General features: G+C 35.2%; 1 protein-coding gene across 2 annotated transcripts in view; it reads right to left on the bottom strand.

Annotated features, from left to right (window-relative positions):
* Positions 1–23,086, bottom strand: part of PSME4 (proteasome activator subunit 4) — a 102,236-nt gene that overhangs the window by 39,599 nt on the left and 39,551 nt on the right. For both annotated transcript variants that reach the window (XM_067007603.1, XM_059078931.2), the window contains 16 exons: positions 22,253–22,297; positions 20,127–20,276; positions 18,717–18,780; positions 18,039–18,113; positions 16,489–16,611; positions 14,239–14,331; positions 13,171–13,436; positions 10,070–10,256; positions 9,306–9,395; positions 8,495–8,559; positions 5,132–5,282; positions 3,207–3,305; positions 2,917–2,986; positions 2,384–2,451; positions 1,528–1,743; positions 860–1,017 (listed from right to left, as the gene is read on the bottom strand). In XM_067007603.1, coding sequence (XP_066863704.1) covers positions 860–1,017; positions 1,528–1,743; positions 2,384–2,451; positions 2,917–2,986; positions 3,207–3,305; positions 5,132–5,282; positions 8,495–8,559; positions 9,306–9,395; positions 10,070–10,256; positions 13,171–13,436; positions 14,239–14,331; positions 16,489–16,611; positions 18,039–18,113; positions 18,717–18,780; positions 20,127–20,276; positions 22,253–22,297 — 1,920 coding nt within the window. The remainder of the gene's footprint in view (positions 1–859; positions 1,018–1,527; positions 1,744–2,383; positions 2,452–2,916; positions 2,987–3,206; positions 3,306–5,131; positions 5,283–8,494; positions 8,560–9,305; positions 9,396–10,069; positions 10,257–13,170; positions 13,437–14,238; positions 14,332–16,488; positions 16,612–18,038; positions 18,114–18,716; positions 18,781–20,126; positions 20,277–22,252; positions 22,298–23,086) is intronic.

Raw genomic sequence — 23,086 nt, 5'->3', positions numbered from 1 at the left:
CCAAATGTAAATTAGATAGCTAGTGGGAAGCTGCCGCATAGCACAGGGAGTTCACATTTGTGCTTTGTGACCACCTGTAGGGGTGGGATAGGGAGGGTGGGAGGGAGGGTGATGCAAGAGGGAAGAGATACGGGAACATATGTATATGTATAACTGATTCACTTTGTTGTAAAGGAGAAACTGACACTATTGTAAAACAGTTATACTCAAATAAAGATGTTAAAAAAAAAACTAGAAAAAAAACACTGAGTTTTTCTATTTAAGATGTTTAAATATTATGACAAAATTTCTATTATTAAACTATAAAATGGTTTTACATTATATGGTTTTATATTATATTAATGTGATTAGAAAACCACTTAAATGTATTAAATGGTTTTCTGATCACATTTATGGCAGACATTCAAAACACACATTGCAAATGAATACATCAGGGACCTCCCTGGTGGTGCAGTGGTTAAGAATCCACCTGCCAATGCAGGGGAGACGGGTTCGAGCCTTGGTCCAGGAAGATCCCACATGCCGGGGAACAACTAAGCCCATGTGCCACAACTACTAAGCCTGCACTCCAGAGCCCACGAGCCACTACGGAAGCCTGTGTGCCTACAGCCCATGCTCTGCAACAAGAGAAGCCAACGCAGTGAGAAGCCCACGCACTGCAACGAAGAGTAGCCCCCACTCACCGCAACTAGAGAAAGCCCACGTTCAGCAACGAAGACCCAACACAGCCAAAAATAAATTAATTTTTTTAAAAAAGAAAATGAATAAATCAGATATGCCATTGAGAGAGGGAGAGGCACAAAAAGAATTTTTTAGTCTACAACCATATAACATTAACTGATTATAAAAGAAAACTAACCTAGACATTTCAAGTTCTCCATCCCCACAACGCTGGAGTTTGATGAGCTCAGGCTGAAGAAAAGAGTCCAACAGATAGAAGGCAAAAGCCACTTCTTCAGAAGAAGGAACATGCCACTGGATCCCCAAATTCCACAAGTCCCCTGGTTTACCCCAGTCCTAGAAAATAGCATTTAATTCGCAAGTTGAGAAGTTGGAAAAAACAACATACAAACATATTTTAAAAGGCTTAAAAGAAACTGTACAGGTAATCCAAACCTAAGGCATCAAATGCACAAAAAAAGGTATGAAGACATCATAGGAGTCTTTCATTATCACTCCTGAAAAAGGTCTCCCTGAAGAGTCATTCAAATATGAGTTTACTATAAGAGTAACAGTAAGTTTATGTAAGGCTATTGCATTCCACCCCCAAATTATATGGAACTATGGAGGTTAAATATGGCATTAAAAAGTCATTTCACATACAAACAGAAAAGAAGAAAACTAGAGCTAGATGAGAACTACATTACACTTTCCAAGTTTAAAACATTCCAATAATAGTTTTAGTAATCTATGTTAAAAATAAAGAAGTGACATCTTAATACACAACAAGGAAAAAACCAGCACTTTGAATCCCTTAGAAAAATAACCCAATATATCCTGGAATCCTAAATTATTGAAAATGCTTGCCTTGATAGGAAAGTATTCAGAAGGAGGCTTGTCAAAGCCGCCTGGCACACTGCAGTATTCTGTAGGGTAGATAAGTGTAGTAGAACGAAGAAGGTGATGCAAAAGGTTACAAGACAGAGTGTAACCCTGCTTACAGGTTAAATGTAGGGTTCTTTGTAGAATCTTTACAAGGTGCTCCCTATAAAGAAGCAACTTCTTCCCATCCACTCGAGTAATCTAAAAAGAAAACAGTTAAAGATATTTTGGTTAAAAGATCAAGAATCAACAATTAAAGTTAACTATGTTTGGCCATTAAAGTAGTCTAAAATAGTAATAGTGTTTCTTAAAATGACTTTAATTCATTTTAGGATTATCATTTTAATTATATTCTAACAATGAATTCTTTCTTAAGATCAAAACACATTTTCTGAGTTTAGGCTCTGAAGTGCCATAGTAACATCCTTTTCAAGAGGCTATCTCCTTAAAGAGACAAAACTTACTTAAATGGATTTCTCTGTTCTTTGGTTTCTGAACTAACCCCTATAGGAAACTGAAGTTTGACTGATAGCCAAATTTAGCATGGGGTGCGGGTGGGTGGGAAGATGCCAAATCTGATACACTTTTCAGTCAGAGTTTCCCACAGCTGAATTAATCAGTAAAAAGTCAGGTAGAGCACTGACCACGAAGTAGTCAACAGCTACCATACTCCTTTTATAATAAGAAAATGAGATTATCTCACTTTTTGTAGTCCCATAAAGACATTTTTCAAACTTATGACTTTACATGTTTTAAAGTTAATTTTTCAAAACAGGATAAATCCTCAGAGCAAGTCAACATTTTCACAGCAATATTTTCTTATTCCAAAGATTTACAATACCTCAGACAAAAGTTGAAGATTCCATAGTAACTCCTTATCTAGCTCTTCTTCATTTAATACATCATCATCTAAAAATAGCAAAATAGTATCAGAGGAAAAAAAACCAAATATCTAACTAAATGCATCATTCAAAAGTATTTATATTTAATATTTCTAATAGCTGAGAAAAGTCTCTTTTAGGACATTTTCTTTCTTTCTTCGTTAAGCTGGATTGCTCCAGAGGAGGTGGAAGCTCAATTTTCAAGAAAATAAAACACCAACCAGGACACCTGCCTCTACACATCTCACAAAATAAAAGCTATTATGGCAACAACTGAATGCTTCTTGTATGTATGAAAACATTAATGTAATAGAGTAAAATTTCTAAGCTACCTGTCAACCCGGATGATACCTTGTTTTGAGCAATTTTACCCCAAACTGTAAAATTAAAATATTGCATAGCTTAGAGAATCTGTTTCCATCAACAGAGTTGTAGAAACCAAGAAAAAAATTTGCTAACGTTATAAATACAGAATAATAACCTTAAGACTTACTCATTGTAAGCTGAGTTATAACACTGCAGCAGTGGGGAACAAATAGCTTCAAAGATTCCTCCGGACAGCACTGAAAACATATTTGTATAAATAAGTTTTTTTGAAAGGCACAAATATTGAATAGTCACAAAGTATACACTAGCTCTATTTTCAGTGGCAAATAAGAGCTATAAGCAGCTACTGAAAGAAACATGTATTTTAAGAATGACAAGCATGTCAAAAATAATTAACCACATAAAACTCGTGGCTATTGATTCATTAATTCATCAGTCCAGAAAACCCCAACTCACCTTCACTGCAGCACGGCACATGTCTGCCACCATACGGCCTGCAACTCTTGTTTCAAATATATGTGAAATAGAAAAATTAAAAACCTTCTGAAGGGCCACCTATTGAAAGATAATGTAACAAATGAAAATGTCTAACCAGCACGTTTAAGAAAATTAAACATCTTTTGAAATACCAAAGAAAATGATACTCAGACTATACTAAAAATAACCAAGTAGAAAAAATTTAACCATCTGAATACATAAAGATTTGCTTAATAATGCTACATTCAGGTCTATGAATAACCTTTACACAAAACCCTAATGTGAACAAAACATTTGCGGCACAAGATTTTATTTGCTGCAGAAATGCTAAGCACAAAACCAGAGCTGCTGGAAGCAAATGCAATTTAATTATCTTGTCGGCCAATCCAATATAACAGAGGGAATTTGGGGTAATATCTAATATTTACAGTTTGTCATTCTGACAACTAAAAACTATATTTTTCTCTCCTCTAAAAGACTTGAAGCATTCTATTTAATTTTACAATCAAGTCACAGAATTTTAATTTAATTTCTGAATTAAAGAATTAGCTCTAGACATGGATTGACAATGCTGCAAATTATAAACAACTCCTTTCAAAAGATTTTGGTTAAGTAAGAGATTGTGTTAATTTCTTTATACTAACATAATCTTAATAAATATTTCATGCAGCTGTAAGGCAGTTTAGCTTTTAACCAGGATAAACACTGAACAATGATAATCTCAGATAGAGAAAGAAGAAACAGTAATGGAAAGAGAGTAGTGGAATAGAAAATATGAAATAAAGACCATATTGTATATAATAGGTATCGACTAATACTGAGTAAGTGAATGTTCACAGAATGCCTTATGAGGACAAACTATTTCTCATTCATCATAGTTTGCCAGATTTTTATATTTGGGATTTAATTTCTATTATGTGATGGCATAAACAATTTTCAAAACTCTTCTCCCGAGTAGTATTTTACTGTAAATTTTAAACATACAGTCAATTCTTGTTATTTGTAGTAGTTATAATCTATAAAATCACTGTGGGCACTGAATTAGCAAATACTGAACCACAGTTCTTAGGGGAAATACAGGATTAAGTTCCCATAAACCTCTGGTTACATTTTCATCAACTGATGGATATATGGATATATAATTTTGTTTATGTGTGGTTCTGTTTGAAGACACTTTAATATACATTGTTGATTCATTAACCTTGAACTCATAGCCAAAAGCACTGTAACTCATTTCTGAACAAAGCTTACTTGAAACATGTTAATATTTTCTATGTTAGGCCCATCACAACTATCTTTTGCTTAGAACACTAGACAGTGAGTGCATCAGCATTACCCTTGGGGGGCATTTTAAAAAGCAAAATCACCAAAAAGCACAAAAATGTGAAAGATCTGGCATTAAACAGATGAAAAAAGGACACTTGTTTATATTACAGTAGGAGAGCAAAAACAAGATGGCAGAGTGTCACCTTATTCGTTTTCAGCTGTAAACACACACAACTCAAAATTTTTGCCACTTTTAAAAGTTTGCACAAAAGCACTGCGAGTACCAATTCAGGGGTTACAAATAAATTTTAGCAAGTACACTATGTTGAATTTGCAAATGAGGATCAACTGTGTATCTTTTCCAAATTTTATTTTATTATTATTTTTTTTGGCCTCGCCACGCCATGAAGCACGCAGGATCTTAGTTCCCCCCAGGGATTGAACTCATGCCTCCTGCAGTATAAGTGTGGAGTCCTAATTACTGGACCACCAGAGAATTCCCCATCTTTTTCAAATTTTAGTATGGAAAGAAAGGATAAGCTGGCATGATATGCATACAAAGTAACCTGAAGTTCAATTTTTAAAACTTCAAATAAAACTACAAGTTGGAATTTAATTCTTTGCAGCAATGCTCTTACCATAAATATTTCTTTGGAACATTGTGTGAGGATTGTACTAAACGTAGAAGACAGACCTAATTCGACCAAACTCTCCAAGTGAGTCATTTTCTCAGTTTCTGTCTCTTCTCTTGTTTGCTCCAATGTGCTACTTTCTATAAGTCCGAAGCATCTAAATAACCCAAAGAAAGTAAAATTTTAGCAACTAAAAACTGGCTTAACATTTTTTGTTGTTGATTAGATAAATCTATTGTCATGACTATGCAAGTGATAGCTACTTAATTTGTACATGGATCACAAACCAACTGTCCTTCTGTAACTTGAGAAGAAGCATCAGCCTTACACAGTACTGGGTTGGCCAAAAAGTGCCTTCGGTTTTAAAGTAAAAATAAAAGACAGATTTTTCATTTTCACCAAGAACTTTACTGAACAATGTATTCACCCTTTTGTTCCACTACTTGCTGCCATCTTTCAGGCAATTTCATAATTCCATCCTCCCAAAACTTTTTATCTTTTTGAGCAAAGAACTGTTCTAGATGCCTTTTACAGTCTTCCAGGGATTTGAAATTTTTTTCCACGAAGAGAATTTTGTAAAGACCGAAATAAATGGAAATCCAAAGGTATTATGTCTGGTGAATACAGCGGATGAATCAGGACTTCCCACCCAGGGACTTCCCTGGTGGTCCAGTATTTAAGACTCTGTACTCCCAATGCAGGAAGCCCAGGTTCGATCCCTGGTCAGGGAACTAGATCCCACATGCCACAACTAAGACTTCACATGCAGCAACTAAGAGTTCACATGCCACAACTAAAGATCCTGCATGCCACAACTAAGATCCCGCATGCCACAACTAAGACCCAGTGCAGCCAAATAAATAAATAAATATTTTTTTTTAAAAAAAGTACTTCCCAGCCAAGCTGTACAGTTTTTTTGTTGGCTGGTTAGTTTTTTTATTTTTGGCTGCATTGGGTCTTCATTGCTACGTGCGGGCTTTCTCTAGTTGTGGCGAGTGGGGGCTACTCTTCGTTGCGGTGCACGGGCTTCTCATTGTGGTGGCTTCTCTTGTTGCGGAGCACGGGCTCCGGGTGCACGGGCTTCAGTAGTTGTGAGCCACGGGCTCTAGAGCTCAGGCTCAACAGTTGTGGCACATGGGCTTAGCTTCTCTGCAGCATGTGGGATTCTCCTGGACCAGGGCTCGAACTCGTGTCCCCTGCATTGGTAGGCAGATTCTTAACCACTGTGCCACCAGGGAAGTCCCTGTAACAGTTTTTGCCTGGTCATCAAAGAAACATGAAGTCTTGCGTTATCCTGATGGAAGATTATGCATTTTCTTTTGACTATTTCTGGACACTTTTTGTCGAGTGCTGCTTTCAGTTGGTCTAATTGGGAGCAGTACTTGTTGGAATTAATCATTTGGTTTTCTGGAAGGAGCTCATAATAGAGGACTCCCTTCCAATCCCACCATATACACAACATCACCTTCTCTGGATGAAGACCAGCCTTTGGTGTGGTTGGTGGTGGTTCATTTCGCTTGCCCCACAGTCTCTTCAGTTACACATTATTGTACAGTATCCTCTTTTCATCATCCATCACAACTTGTTTTAAAAGTGGAAAGTTTTCATTACATTTAAGTAGAGAATCGCATGTGGAAATATGGTCAAGAAGGTTTTTTGCACTTAACTTATGTGGAACCCAAACATCAAAGTGATGAACACAACAGAGCTAATGCAAATGATTTTCAACACTTGATTTGGATATTTTGAGTATGTCGGCTGTCTCCCGCGTGGTATAACATTGACTGTTCTCAATTAATGTCTCGATTTGACTGCTATCAACTTCAAGTGGTCTACCCAACAGTGGAGCACTGTCCAGTGAGAAATCTCCAACATGAAACTTCACAAACCACATTTTTTCAAAAAATTTTTTAAAATTGGAGTATAATTGCTTTACAATGTTGTGTTAGTTTCTGCTGTACAATTAAGTGAATCAGCTATTATATCCCCATATCCCCTCCCTCTTGGACCTCCCCCCACCCCACATCCCACCCATCTAGGTCGTCACAGAGCACCAAGCTGAGCTCAGCATGTTCCCACTAGCTATCTATTTTCCCGTGGTAATGTATATATGTCAATCCTAATCTCCCAATTCGTCCCACCCTCCCCTTCCTGCCCTGTGTCCCCCTGTTCGTTCTCTACATATGCGTCTCTATTCCTGCCCTGCAAATAAGTTCATCTGTACCATTTTTCTAGATTCCACATATATGCATTAATATACAATATTTGTTTTTCTCTTTCTGGCTTACTTCACTCTAGACTCTAGGTCCATCCACATCTCGACAAATGACCCAATTTCGTTCCGTTATATGACTGAGTAATATTCCATTGTATATATGTGCCACACCTTCTTTATCCATTCATCTGTCATTGGACATTTAGGTTGTTTCCATGTCCTGGCTATTATAAATAGTGCTGCAATGAACACTGGGGTACATGTGTCCCTTTGAATTATAGTTTTCTCAGGGTACATGCCCAGTAGTGGGATTGCTGAGTCATAAGGTAGTTCTATCTTTAGTTTTTTAAGGAACCTCCATACTGTTCTCCACAGTGGCTGTAACAATTTACATTCCCACCAATGGTGCAAGAGGGTTCCATTTTCTCCACACCCTCTCCAGCATTTATTGTTTGATGACGGCCATTCTGACTGTGGTGAGGTGATACCTCATTGTAGTTTTGATTTGCATTTCTCTAACAATTAGCGATGTTGAGCATCCTTTCATGTGCCCCTTGGTCATCTGTATGTCCTCCTTGGAGAGGTGTCTATTTAGGTCTTCCACCCATTTTCTGATTGGGTTGTAATTGTCTTTTTGATATTGAGCTGCATTAGCTGTTTGTATATTTTGGAGATTAATCCTTTGTTCCTTCGTTTGCAAAGATTTTCTCCCATTCTGAGGGCTGTCTTTTTGTCTTTGCAAACTATTTTTGACATGTTTTATCAGTCACAACACCTCCATACACTGCACAAATCTTTTTTTTGCATTTCAGTTGTTTTTACCTTTCTTGAAATAATAAAGCATAATATGCCAAAAATGTTGCTTTTTTCTTCCACCTTCAGTATTAAAATGGCTACACAAAAATTCACCAATTTTTGATAAGTCTTTTTCTAAGTATAACAGCTGTCGCATACAATCTAACAAAATTGTTTAGAAAGAAGTTAAAAACATCTAAGTACTACTAGAGCCATCTTACAGAAAAAAACAAATGAACCTTTTGGCCAACCCAATAATTAAATATAGGTTGCAATGCAGAACGAGGCTAAAGTTGCTGGGACAGGACATCACTATTTTTTAATGTCAGATAAAGGGGATATCTGAGGTACTTGCTCACCTGTCCATAAACTGTAAGACAAAATCCTCAAATTCAGCTGTGGCAGAACAAAGTTCTCGCTCCACCTGTAACATGTCAACGTGGAGAAAATTTTAAAAGAGTCTTTGATTTTTTTCTCTGAACAAAACTCAATTATAGTCTACAAAATGTCTCTAATACTGCATTATTACATTGAGTGCTGTGAGAAACAGCACCATAATCCCGTATCAATTTAGAATAACTCATCTACATTCCAGGAACCAAAATAAGAAGTAATTAACATGTTTTGTAAGGGCCAGAAACAGAAGTCAGGCAGCCATTTTAAAAAAATCAGTAACAGTTTTCAAACTGCTGGTGTATGTGTAAAGGATTATCTCTCACTACTTAAACATCTAAAGGCCAAAAGTCAGGTAGTAACATACTTGTAATAAAGAAAATTGTTCTAAAAAAAAAAACCAGACAGTAATGAAGAAAATTTCTCTTCATTAGATGCCAATCCCCTTAACAGATTTATTCCTAACATAAGATGGAAAAACAATGCCACAACCTTTGCTTAACAAAACATTAAAAAGTGACAAAACACTGAAATACACCTTTACATGTCACTTGTTTACTAAAATAGCCTATTTTTGACCACCCCCTTTGGTGGGTGCTCTGCAGATTATTTTATCAATGATGACCTCCATTTATGTCGTTCTAGTCACAAAACAGTAATTTTAACTTATGAGCACCTCTGCAAAGTTGCTTTTAAACTATCAAATATTACTATGCATATACAGTAAGAATCAGAACTCAGCTAACCAACCCTTTTACAACCAGAAAGCGTCCTTACTTCTGTGAGGTCATTTCTTTCTTGTAGTACAGATGAACAATCTACTAAAGGCACCAGAGTGGAAAATGTTGCTATAAATTGGAATGTGATCTACGGGAAGATACAAAAGATCTAATATTAATTACATAACTCTAGTTCCAAAATACATGTATACCATAAGCTACAATAAAGTATCAAATAAATTATTCTGAGGGAAATCCCACAACAATTTTTCTGGAAGTTTGTTAGGTTTATACACAAAGTTCTGCAATCTTTTGTCACTGATAAGTTACTGTACCTCCCACCAAAAATATAACATTAGCTAAGAGTAAATAGAAAATGCTAATGCAGAAGCTAGAGATCAGGGAAGAGGGAAGGTGAACAATATTGTAAGTCAGAAGGTGTGTGTATAAGGGGAATCTGGCATTTTACACCCAGTAATTATTATCATGTTCCTTGTGACAAGTGCAGACAAATGGAAGCGCAAGTGATCATATGCTATCATTTTTAATGTATCTGCTTAAGGAAGATAGGAATGCATAATGAGCTTTAAAACACCATATGATCATAAATGCACACAGGTTATGGGAAATTACTAAGGAAGACCTTACATAGATCAACTAACTGTCCACAGATCTAAACTTGGGCATCTACAGATATAACTCTGCTACCATTAACAAATTTTACACTTTACTATGTTCTAAAGAATATTTGAAGAAAAAGTAATAGGATATCCATTTACACACTTATAACTTGATACAAAACAGAATCATAAATATGCTCACCATGCATTTACTAAAGTCATTTGGATCCACCCCAGGCAATGCTCTCATCAACAGAGGTAGCATGTGTGTTGGACCTTCAGGAAACCACTTGCCCCCTGATACCAAACTGCGGGCTACTCCAATTACACAACTTAATGTAGCTGTGAGCTGGTGAGGTTCTGTTAAAGTCTCTAGTGCAGGATATGTTCTACAGTTTGAAAACAGAATTTAAAAAATTTTCCATCACAGATAAACATACATAACACATTAAACACACTAAATTCATAAACTGCATTTTGGATTAAAGGTTTGTAGCTGGCACAGTATTTTGAGTGAATATTTGCTCTCAAAGTGAACAGAATCACCCAAATAAAGGAAAGGTACATGTTCTCCCAACACCCTGCCACCTTACCACCTTTCTACATGCCAATTCCACACTGAAAAGTAACATTAGCTGGTAGATTTTTGCATTCTTTCAGCATCTTAATCCATTTCCACATTCCAATAGGACTGCATCTAATCTAAAAGTCAGTGATTATTAGAATTCAGGAATAACAAGTTACAATTACTCCACTCTTCCCTTTTTTTTTTTTTTTTTTTTTTGTGGTACGCAGGCCTCTCACTGTTGTGGCCTCTCCCGTTGCGAATCACAGGCTCCAGACGCACAGGCTCAGCGGCCATGGCTCACGGGCTCAGCCGCTCCGCGGCATGTGGGATCTTCCCGGACCGGGGCACGAACCCATGTCCCCTGCATCGGCAGGCGGATTCTCAATCACTGTGCCACCAGGGAAGCCCCACTCTTCCCTTTTATGGGAAAAAATAATCTTACTAAAATGCTGAAGGGTCTATTTTATACTTTTAAAAAGACTGTATTTTAAAGTTGGAAATCAGCTATCAGAAACATAAGAGAATATGCCTGAGACTAGAGTGAATAAAATAGGGGGAATAAGACAAACGCAATCTTTGATCACTAAGTAAGTATTTATGAGCCAAGAACACTCACTCTATGGCTCAGTGATTTCACTTTTGAGAATCTATCCTATAGGGGAAAAAAATCCAAAATACAGTCAGTTTAAATTCCTCTTATACAGAAAAGGTAAATAATAAGGAAATTTAACTATAAATAAGTAGGAAAAAAGAAGGATTTCTAACTAGGATTTAAAAAAAATCAAACCTATGCTTATTTTAAAAGATGGATGAAACAAACCAAAAACTCTTTAGCAGAGGTTGTCTTCAGGCGATACAAAACTAAGTGCCTAAATTTTTTTTTTTACATTTTTACTTTTAAAAGACTTTTGCTTGGGGACTTCCCTGGTGGTCCAGCAATTAAGACTCTGCACTCCCAATGCAGGGGGCCTGGGTTTGATCCTCGGTCAGGGAACTAGATCCTAAGAGCCCACATGCCTCAACTAAGAGCCTGCATGCCTCAACTAAAAAGAGCCTGCATGCCACAACGAAGATACCATGTGCTGCAACTAAAAAGACCTCACGTGGCCAAATAAATAAATAAATACATAAATAAATATATATATATATTTTTAAAAAGACTTTTGCTTGGAAATTCCCTGGCAGTCCAATGGTTAGGACTTGGCACTTACACTGCCATGACCCAGGTTCAATCCCCTATCAGGGAACTAAGATCCTGCAAGCCATGCACTGCAGCCAAAAAAAAGAAGAAAAAGAAAACAAACAAAAAAAAACCCGTCAAAAACAGGTAGCAATGCCACTTCTAAACAGGACAATATTACAACTGAGTCTCAAAAAATGTCATTGTATTGACAATTTTGTTAATTAAATATTTATCTTGGCCAAGCATACATCACAGAATATGCTGGTATTAAATCTGTCCAAAATTTGAGAACTAAAGAAAAATGTGATGGATAATTGTATTTGTATTTATAAGCTTTGTTCCTTCTACTAAAAACTTACCTCACCAGTCATAATTCATCAGCTGGAAAACATTAAAATAAGGCAAAACAAAGGGAAAGTAAAGAAACACCAAAACACCTCAGAGTTCAAAATTTTAACTATGCAAACAACTGAAGTCCCCCCTTAGACGCAAGTCTCTCCTCTCCAAAGAGCATCAAGGGACTTGCCACTAACTGATAGCTTCTGCTACCATGTGGAGGTCAAGTAGCAAAGAACACTGAAGGCTGAAGACAGAGTAGAAACTGCCTAACTTCCCCATTCCATTTCCTAATTAAGTTGTACATGTTGGAAGTTTCAAGGCCTCAAGATGTATACATAAAAAAACAGGGGGATCCCCATTTTGGTGAAGATCTTTAACAGGATACCCTTTGCCAAGTAAATGTCACCAATTTTCTTGTCTCAACAGTTAGTCAGAAAATAAGCTGTCATCTGCATTCTGCCAGTAAGGACCTTGGACAAATCTGAGTTTTAAGAAACTCAAACTGTTAGATCCTTCTGGGCTCCAAAATCTAACATTCTTCTTCTACATTTGACAAAGCCATTTAGAGAGGAATCATAAAGTTGAAGTTCAGGGAGCAAAGGAATGAATAATGGAAAGCTTAAGCAATCTGCTCCTGAACACTCAAGACAACTGAGAGTGGCTCTCTCCTATGAAGCACACCAGGCCTATATTGTGACAGTGATGAGGCAAACGGAGAACTACTTTTGTTACTATTTCAACATATAAAATAACAAATGCAGTAAAATCAACACTGTAGAAATAATACACACAAGGTTATACAATATATGAAAATAATAAAGGTAACCAAATTTTCTTCTCTATCATTGAGCCTGAGAAATAGAGATGCAAAATCACATTCACTGCCATGTTCTCAATATTTAGTGACACTCACATTTTGTGAAAAAACAGCCAGAGCTTTATATATGAGCAAAAACTTGAGTAGCTAAAATATGCAAATAATTCAAAATATTTTATTTTATCCATTTCATATCAATTTGCTTTTCTCTCCAATAAACCTTTATCAAGTTACCAATCATTAGGTTAAAACGTCTTGTCTCCTCTAGGAACAGGAATAAGCACAAAGATAGCAAAACAGAAGGCACGGAAAAGAAAAGAAAGCCAAGCACAAGAGTATAGAGAATAACAGTAGTCACAGCTGAGGCTTCAATGAAACAAGTAAAGCTATACTTACCTTTCAAGTACAGGGGGTATTACTAACTCTGGTCTCATGAGTGCAAGATTCTGCAGAGCCTGGGCTGCTTCTAAACTACCAGTTTTGCTAAACATAGCCAAGAGGACAGGTTGAATAATGCATTGTACAAAGTCTGTAACATCTTGATCAGTAAGCTTATGGCTATCAGGCACAGGAGTTAACCAAGAAGGCTTCTTGTATCTTTCACGATGTAATCTTCTAACAACACTGTTTGGCAATCGCTGAAGTAGTTTCATTAACTTGTTCTGGGGACACAGAAGCAGAAGGTCCTAGGTAGGTTCTAGTTCCCCTATAGATATTCATAGTTCCTTTCTACCTTCCCAAGTAAAGATTTTTAAAATAACAGCTTGTATAATCTTTCTTTTTTTGACAACCTTTTTATTTTTTTATTTTTAAAATTTTATTGAAGTATAGTTGATTTACAACTATACTGTGTTGGTTTACAACACAGTGTGTTGTGTTAATTTCTGCTGTACAGCAAAGTGACTCAGTTATACATATATATATTCTTTTTCACATTCTTTTCCATTGTGGTTTTCACAGGACATTGAATATAGTTCCCTGTGCTATACAGTAGGACCTTGCTGTTTAACAGCTTGTATAATCTTATTACAAAGACCTGTATGGCCTAACTAGTAGAATAAAATACTCTTATTCTATTATCAATTAATCATTGATAATAATAATAAAGATGTGTTTCAAATTTCAGTTTTAATATCTAGCACCACATGCATCTTCCATTACATGAAAAGCCATTTTAACCAGGCAACTTAAAAACAAACAAACAAAAAAACTAACACGATAAAACTGAAAAGATGATTCCATGGGTTTGTGGCATTTTGTTACCAGATACCACACTAGTATTATCTTTATTTCTATATGTTCTATGAACACAGTGACTTAATGTAAACTTGATCATTGACATATAGCCAAATCTTAGACAAAGGACAGAAAATGTATCATACGTTAAACAATAGGCAATAGTTACATGTGACCATATCTTAAAAAATTCCAAACCCTAAGAGTAAAAAAATGAACATTACTCACCAGCCAGCGGCCATTATTTGAAGGATGGTAAAAAGATGTGATGCTGTTAAACAAACCAGCCAAATGTTTTTGCACTAGCTTACTTGGTCCACCCTGTTCAGATAAAAGAGCAAAAATATCAGTACCCATGTTATCTGTAAAACTGAAGGGGTTAAGAGGCCCAGGCCTATATACAGATCTCTTAACATGGCTCATATTCATCCTGCTGGCAAAAATCAATCCTACCTCTAAATAAAAGTCAAAAACAATTCCCAGATGAACTTCATACAAATCAACTCAAGACAGTCTACTGAAAATAAGGGCAAATAAATAAATAAATAAATAAAATTAAAATTAAAATAAAAAATAAGGGCAACTTACTGAAACCAAATCAGAAAATGGAAAAGGTACCTTTCAATTTAGAATAACAATATCTTTTACTCCTTGCAGTTAAATAATTTTTCTCACTCAGATTACCATCTTAAAAAAAAAAAGATTACCATCTTAAAATAACCAAGTGTGGCAACATTAAGAATAAAAAGCATTCCTTAAAAGATTCAAGAAGTGAAGAAGTTCTCACAGCAGGAAATAAGGAGGTGAGAGTTACATAAATGCATTCAAATATTTTATTATTACTTCTAAATGTTTCAAGTGATTAGACCTGTTATGTGTGACCATATTGTGATTCAAAAAAGAAAAAAAATTTTTCCCTTAATCTGTTACCAAAACAGCCAACCAAACAACCATAGAACCTGGGCTGCAGGACTTGGGCGGGCGGGGGGGTGGGGGGGGAGGGAGGGAGCCAGGGGAGGAGGCAGCAATGAGGAAAAGGCTGGCAATCATCTTAGCAAGTTGAACCAACCTGGGAATAAAGGACTACAACTTGGCCTTGAAACCTCCTATCTGTCTCAAGATGATCTTTCAAGAAACAGCACAGATTTATAATGCATGCAAATGTCAAATCACTGTCCCGAAACTAACATAGTATTATATGTCAATTATATTTCAAGTAAAAAGAATCAGCACAGACCTAAGGCAGAATATCGAGTTACATAAGGAACATGTCTTTCTGCTGAAATAAAATCCACATTCACGTTTCCCAATTTAGTACAGGGCAACTACTGAGACCATAATTCCATAGCAAAATACCAACAAAATTTTCAAAATTCTAAAATACTTAGCACTGTTGTATTTTAAATTATATTAAATATTCATATTTAACACAAAATGAAACTGCCAATGAGAACAACTGTGTGAGAAACAGCAACATTAAAATAAGGCTGATACCAATCACTATCTAATTCTGTGGCTCCTAAAAAACAAGTTCCAACTCATTGCTTATGTAAAATACTAAATATCCATGTTTTTGCTGTTGTTGAATATCAGAAAGAAAATGGGATTTTCCCTCTGTTTAATAAAATAACAAAAAAAAAGAGAGCTTGAAATTTTCTTTTCTTTTAATCTTACAATGAAATTTAAGAGCTAAACTTCTCACAACCATTCTGTCTTTTTGACAGAAACAGCCAACCGAGCAGTATAACCTGGAAGAAAATAGCAAACACAGAACAATATCAAATGCAGAATAACTCAAAAAGGAGATAACTGTAGAGGCAATATGAATGACAATTCAGAAAATTACAGTATAAAGTTGTTTTAGTACTCTTATTTGGAAGATGACAGTCAGTAAAATAATCCTTCATACTTTTCCCTTCACTAAGATTACTTGGTCAATAAGCTTTGTGTTCAATATGATGTTTTATGTGAACACTGACAATAAATGCATTAATATTGAGCATATGCAGAACCCTGAGTTCAAATCTACCTTTATCATTATCAATTTGACTTGGGAAAGTTCTTTTACCCATGACTCTGGTTCTTGGTCTGTAAAACTATTACAGACACTCTGAATCTCTTAAAACTCTAACTGCTTCCTCACTCCGCCAAATTAAACTATGATTGACCTATAGCACTGTTAGTTCCAGTGTATTACATAGTGATTCCATATTTCTATGTATTACAAAATGATCACAATAATCAAAACTCTGAACTTCTGACCCTTACTTTTAAGGTCCTTTATTAAGGAGATTTATAAATGGTACATTATGACTACATTCTGAGTCTGAGAAACATAAACTTACTCCACCAGAAATATCCAAGAATCAAGTGACCAACTAAACCACTAATCTAGAATTATGTGATTATGTAGACTTTTTGTGTGGTTAACACAAAATTTACATAAACCATATAAACCAAAGATAATGTATTACAAACCATCATGGCGGTGATCCATATTACAGCATGTCCTATATCATAAGCATTTGTTAAAAATCTTGGGACTAACACTTGACTGCTTCCCACTGGGAGGTTCAGGCTTCTCAGAATTCTTGTAAATATCTTTAAAAAGAAAACAAAAAGAATTAAGAATAAATATTTACAGATATCAAATAACTCATTAAATAACCTAAGTGTTACATATTAGTGTTACTATATTGAATATATATTCTCATTTGATTGGTTTTTAAGCAAAATGATATACTGTTTAGTAATTTGCTTTATTCCTTAGGAATTTCATATAAATATCTGTACACTTTCTTTAATGACACTCTGAGGTCACAGGCATGTGACTATGAAGCACCCATATCCATTTACTCCAAAATTGGCAAATAAGACTTAGTTAAACATAAAAAGGCAAAATGTAGATAACTGTAGTTCAATGTGAAATATTTTGACTACTTTCTACCTCCCTAAATGCACATAAAATTAATTTTCCTACGCTCTCATTCCAAGCCAAGGATGCACAAAACACAAATATCTTCTGGCCAATTACTCTCCCTCTCAAAATTTTACCATTGACTTTACCCCCTAAGAATCTGCACTTTAATCTGTCATTTAATAACCGTATTTTAATACAATTAGATTTATCTTTAAAATCTGTTGTTAAATATGTCAGATATGGTGGGGCTAAAGACTGGGGAGGGCTTCCCTGGTGGTGCAGTGGTTGAGGGTCCACCTGCCGATGCAGGGGACACGGGTTCGTGCCCTGGTCTGGGAAGATGCCACATGCCGCGGAGCACCTAGGCCCATGAGCCATGGCCACTGAGCCTGCGCATCTGGAGCCTGTGCTCCTCAACGGGAGAGGTCACAACAGTGAGAGGCCCGCATACCGCAAAAAAAAAATAAATAAATAAAAATAAAGATTGGGGAAATCTACTTTCCCTCCTTAGTTGCTATTGGCCAGCAACAGAGAAAGACAGCACAAGCAAAGGCAATCAGAGCATATGCCTTTTGCTGCTCCCCAGCTCTGCTCTACTGTCAGTGTGCACATCAGAACCACCCGGATGCCCCATAACAGCCTTCCTGAAGCTCCACAGATAATTCTACTGCAGGTGAAACAACACTGAATATGCAATAATGCACCTAGAGTCATTTTCTAGCTTTATGCGCTCTAGGAAAGTATACAATGTGATTTTAAAAGTGGGGAACACTCTAGAAGAACAATCAAATACAATACACAAAATTCGTCAGAAGGGATTAATGTATGACACCCTGAATAACAGTTCTAGTACTTTCTAAATTATCTACTCTGAAACTTATAGTTCATGTCCTGCATAGGTAAGACAAAATAATCAAACATTTATGATAGCTTGATATGATCCAATTACTTTTTGAAAATAAACGATTCATCCTTTAAATTACTTATGTTTTTACTAACAGTCAAAAAATATTTTATGTGGTGCTAAAAATAAGAATACAAAACACACTTCTTAAAGACAAAAAGATAATGTCAGTACTATTGTATATGTTCAAATGTTCTTAATTACCTTTGGTACATAAGGATCCCAATTTATGTACCCTATATTATCTGTAGCCAATCGAGCAAAGAGATTTACTAGTTGCTGAAAGTAAACAAAAAAAAAGACAGTTAATACATTTGTTGTTTTTAAGGGTCACAGTCACACCCCTTATCCACTTATTCTTTTCAGAACAATCACTATGGGCACAACTGAATGTAATATTTGATTTATGACTCAGTTTTTTCAAATCTCCAAATTTAAGTTCTGATTCTTGTCACCCATTTAAAAATCAATTGCAGTTGAAATGCTTATTTAAAAAGGGAAATGACAAAGCATCATCCACAGTGCAAAGAGAAAAATAAGTTTTAATCAAACACACATGAAGAAAACATCCACCAGGTGTCCAGTGACATGTGAGTTAAGGGTACAAAAGGAAATAAACAACAGGGTTTTACTCTTCATGCATTTCACAGTGCATGTATATACTTTCAGATATTGATAAAACCAAAATAAAGAATATTCTGAAAATAAAGAATATAACCAAAATGAATATTCTAGTTCTCTTAGAATAAAGCAAATAAAATTCTAAAAAACTGACTACAACACTGCTAATAGCCAATTCTAAGGAACTGAAGTTACTTATCAAATGATCCGATATAGTTACTTCCAATCTAAAAAGTATATAATAAAAAATGGGATACTCACCCCCTCCCACTGTGGGAGATTTTGCACTGAAACCCAAAGGCCAATTAATTCATCAAACCAAAGTCTGAAGAAGAAAAATGTTGTTAGAAACAGCTAGTGATTTATAGCAAGTGGTTCAAAGCCAGGTATCCTTTGTATTTTTTTAATCTATTATTCTTACTGGTAACTACACAACCTAGAAAAAATAATACTGAAAGTTACAAACTTAATGGAAAAAGAACTACTTTTTCTGAATATTCCCCTTTCAATTTATTTATGCTAAAAAGAATAATCTGATCAAACTTCTACTTCATTGTTAAATAATTGTCTACCCCTATCTAACACTGTTTACAAGTTTCTCCTTCCTCTCCCTACCCTTTTGCTTTAATGCTTTCCTGTTACTACCTGTTCCTGCAACTCCCCCGTACTCTCCTTTAACAGGCCGACTAGTAATTACACCATTAACTAGCACTACGGTAAATGCTAGTTAATGGTGTAATTACTAGTCGGCCTGTTATAAAAGAAATGAGTCACAAAGTGTAAGGAGGAATTAAATTATAGTGGTGGAAACTCTCAAATCAAAGCAACACTGGATTGGCCAAAAAGTAATATCTTACAGAAAATCCCGAATGAACTTTTTGGCCAACCCAGTAGAAGAGAATATAGGGGCAAGAAAACATCTGAATATTATTAACCAATCTTTACAAATGTCAAAGAAATTACAAGTTTTTAATTAAAATTAAAATTTCATAAACATACAGCTAGATACAAAATTTTTGATTTGACTGAAATAGAAGATTTGACATCTCACTACAGAAAACATACTGGGGGAGTGGGAGGGCTAAGCGTGAACCCATAATATACTGATAATTACTATGATCCTTCCAGTCTTTCCTTCATACCTTTTACTTTTTTCATAAAAGTACAGTCTAAATATTTTCATTCTTGGGCTTATGATATACCCGTAGTCATCCAAGAAAAATACAGCTCTTAAAAACAGTGAAAAGACTAGAACAAGTTTAAAAAAAGACCACAGAAAAACTATGGTACACATGATGAGGGTTAAAACCAAGGTTTAGAAAAACACTTTTCCATTCCCTAAACTATGCAATTTAACATTTCCACCACTGCCTATTTATTAAAATTTTCAACCCCTTTTTGTACTTATTATTCTCTCTCCCAATATCTTAAATTAAAACCCACATCTTACTTGGCTTGACATACAAGCGTTATTCTCTCTTTATTTGCAATCCTATATTTAACTGCTTTAGCCTTTACACACACACTTCAAGTATAAGAAACGTAATGGTTGAGTTGGTAAAATTTTTACTTATTATTGCTTTAATAGTTTGCACATGTATATATATATATGTGTGTGTATTCCCTACTATATACTAGAATTTGTCAAGATATATATATATATATACTTACTTAAAACCTTTATGATGAAGTTCTGGAGAAAGGGAGGTAGGAAGAAATATTTCAAAATAAGTGATGGCCTTTTGCATCGTTACATCAAAAGGGCACATTAATGGCCGCCATTCTTCTAGCATCTCAGCTGTGGCATCTGCTGGAAAATACCTAATAAAGAAAGTTTTCATGTATCTATCATTGGCTAAACACTCTACGTCATTATATGACTAACAAAAAAGGAGGAGAAGGCAAAGATACTCATGAGATAATATCACACACTACCAATGTGTGTGATATTACCTACAAGAAATACACATTTTTACAACTCTAAAATAAATAGCCTATCACACTTAGATAAATTTTCTTGTCTGTGGACTTGGGAAAATGTTATTGAGTTGGCCAAAGTTTTTTCTGTAAGATGGCTGAACAAACTTTCTGGCCAACCCAACATAAAGTTGATAAACCTCAGATAAAATACAAAGTCATTCAAATCACCTACAAACTTACACATGATTGTTGTATTTTTTCATCCTATGTGCTGTGTAATAGCAATAGAAAAAAAAAAAAACCTTGTCATAGGGAATCCAGTCTATATAAGAAATGTATAATCAGCAAGTAAGAAAGAGAACATCAGCCCAGGAACGTCTATGCACCTTAGGAACAACAAACCATTTACCCTCACTGGACCAGAGGTTCCTAGGTTGATGTTCTCTTTCTCACTTTGCTGATTATACATTTCCTCCTACATACAAGAGAGGATTGGGCTAGATGATTGAGTCCTATAGGCTCTAACATTGTAAAATTCTATGAAATAGGCAGGAGCATCCCTGGGGTATAGAAGATTTAGAAAAATAAAATCTGAAGTGTGCAGACACACACAAAACGAAGGTAAATGGATAAGGAGGACCTGTTATCCATTTGGGTATGGAATGGATACCCAAATGGGTAGGCAACTGGGTTTTAAAATAATGAAAAGCATATGAAAATTTATGATTTGGGTATGGCCCAAAAAGTTAGTAAACCCTTTCAAATACACTTGGAGGTTTGGCCTATACATCATATTGTTAATCTTATTATATCTTTATATATCTGTGTTATTAGAATCACACTTCATTCCTTTATGTGAAAAATAAAATTACATTTCTAGTTATTCTTCTGTTGAGTTCATCGAGCATTTATGTACCAGATCATTGTGCAACAGGTTAGAATTAAAAAAATTTTTAAAGGCAGAATATATTCATATATTCTACCTTCAAAGATCTCATACATTGATTTCCCTTCCTAATTTTTCAGAATCAACTGTTAGCCTAGTAATCCAAAACAAAAGCTTGGGCATTCTATGAATTATCTAAGAACCTAAAAACCAGTAAGTACCTCAGTGATGATCAAGTTTCACAAAATGACACTGCTCCGGGGTGGCTTATTGAATGACTCAGGTTAGATCTTAAGCCTCTTAAAAGGAGACATTTTATATCTTGAAAATACATTTGCCAGAGACTGAGTAGTATAGGAGGTCAGCAACAAGTATCTGGTCTATAAAATAACTTTAACTCATATTACAAGCATATGATAAATATACGAATTTCCACTCAAAAGAATTCACTGCATTCATAGTAGAAGTATGTCTTAGAACAGCCTGATAAACAAGAATGAAAAAATAGTTCAAATCCACACAACTGGACTTTAACTAAACTAAATTATATCCATATTCATCTTTAAACATAAGAATATGGGATATTCAAAGTCAAATATTCTACTGAAACAAAACACAGTAGAAAAAAACTTATGTGCCATCTTATTATTATCCATTTTAATATAAGACCTACAAGGCTCATTTTGGAAAATAGTTTTGATCTGAGTAACAATACTCTAGGAAAACCTTTCAGATGAAGCCAGTTATACGTACATTATTGCATTCTTACTTTATAATGGGTGACTGACATGTACACCACTTAAAAATTTCTAAATTTATAAATGAAATCTGAAAAGTTCAGTTGAAAAGTTGGAGATGATGTTGTGCCCAGTGACTAACATCACAATATCGGAGACTAGTTATACCTCTAAATTCCTCTTCAAAGCATACTAAAGTTGGGGGAAAGCCCACAGAAACAATAAGAGGCTTTATAAATTGAGAAGCTACTTACGGTCGGCAGCTTTTCACGAGTGTTTTGAGAACATTTTCTACAGAACTGGGGGGAAAAAGCCATTTGATAAATTAGGTTGGTGTATTTTAAGAACACATCTTTAATAAATATCTCTAAGATACACTCATACATTTAGATATTATCTGTGTATATGGAATAACTAATCGTTCTTTTTCATACAGACAAAACTCTAACAATTAACTACCTAAACTCCATAATCTACTCTTCCCTTTGCCTTCATTTTGCTCATTCTATGCAGTGAAAAAAAGGGAAGAAAACTAGAAAAAGGGCAAATCATCTTCGATCTTTACTAAGTGGGCAGCAATGACCATAAACCTATCAATACATCAAGAAGTATGTTCAGTGGCTTCAAATACTAATTTTTAACTTTTATTAAAGTGCTTTTATATCAAAAAACAAACAGCAAAAAGTCTGGTGTGCTTCTGTAAGCAACTACCAGAAACCAGTTTTCTGTAACCTACTAATGAGAGTTTTATAACCCTCCAAGGCACTTTATTGCCAGCAACGATCATCAAAATAATAAGCAACTGCCACCTTTCTGACCAGCTACTTAAAAAGTCAGCTGAGGAACATTAAAAGCTGTAACTTATTTTCCAACTTGTAGGTGGTTCAAGTGAATTTAGGAGAACAACATAAATATTTGTATATGAACTTATAATAAACACTTCTACTTTAATGAAAAGGCTAGTGTGTACTGGTTTAAACACACATCACCAGAAGGGATATTTAAAATTTTAAGTAGACCACAGTCAAAAGAGGTCAAATGCAAATTAACAAAACAAAGAGTCATTTTGAACTGGAATTTAAAAATAA

The sequence above is a fragment of the Kogia breviceps genome, chromosome 11 (genome assembly GCF_026419965.1).
Source record: "Kogia breviceps isolate mKogBre1 chromosome 11, mKogBre1 haplotype 1, whole genome shotgun sequence".
Lineage (NCBI taxonomy): Eukaryota > Metazoa > Chordata > Mammalia > Artiodactyla > Physeteridae > Kogia > Kogia breviceps.
Note: the sequence above shows the minus strand (reverse complement) of the source record. Positions and strands in the feature narration are given on the sequence as shown.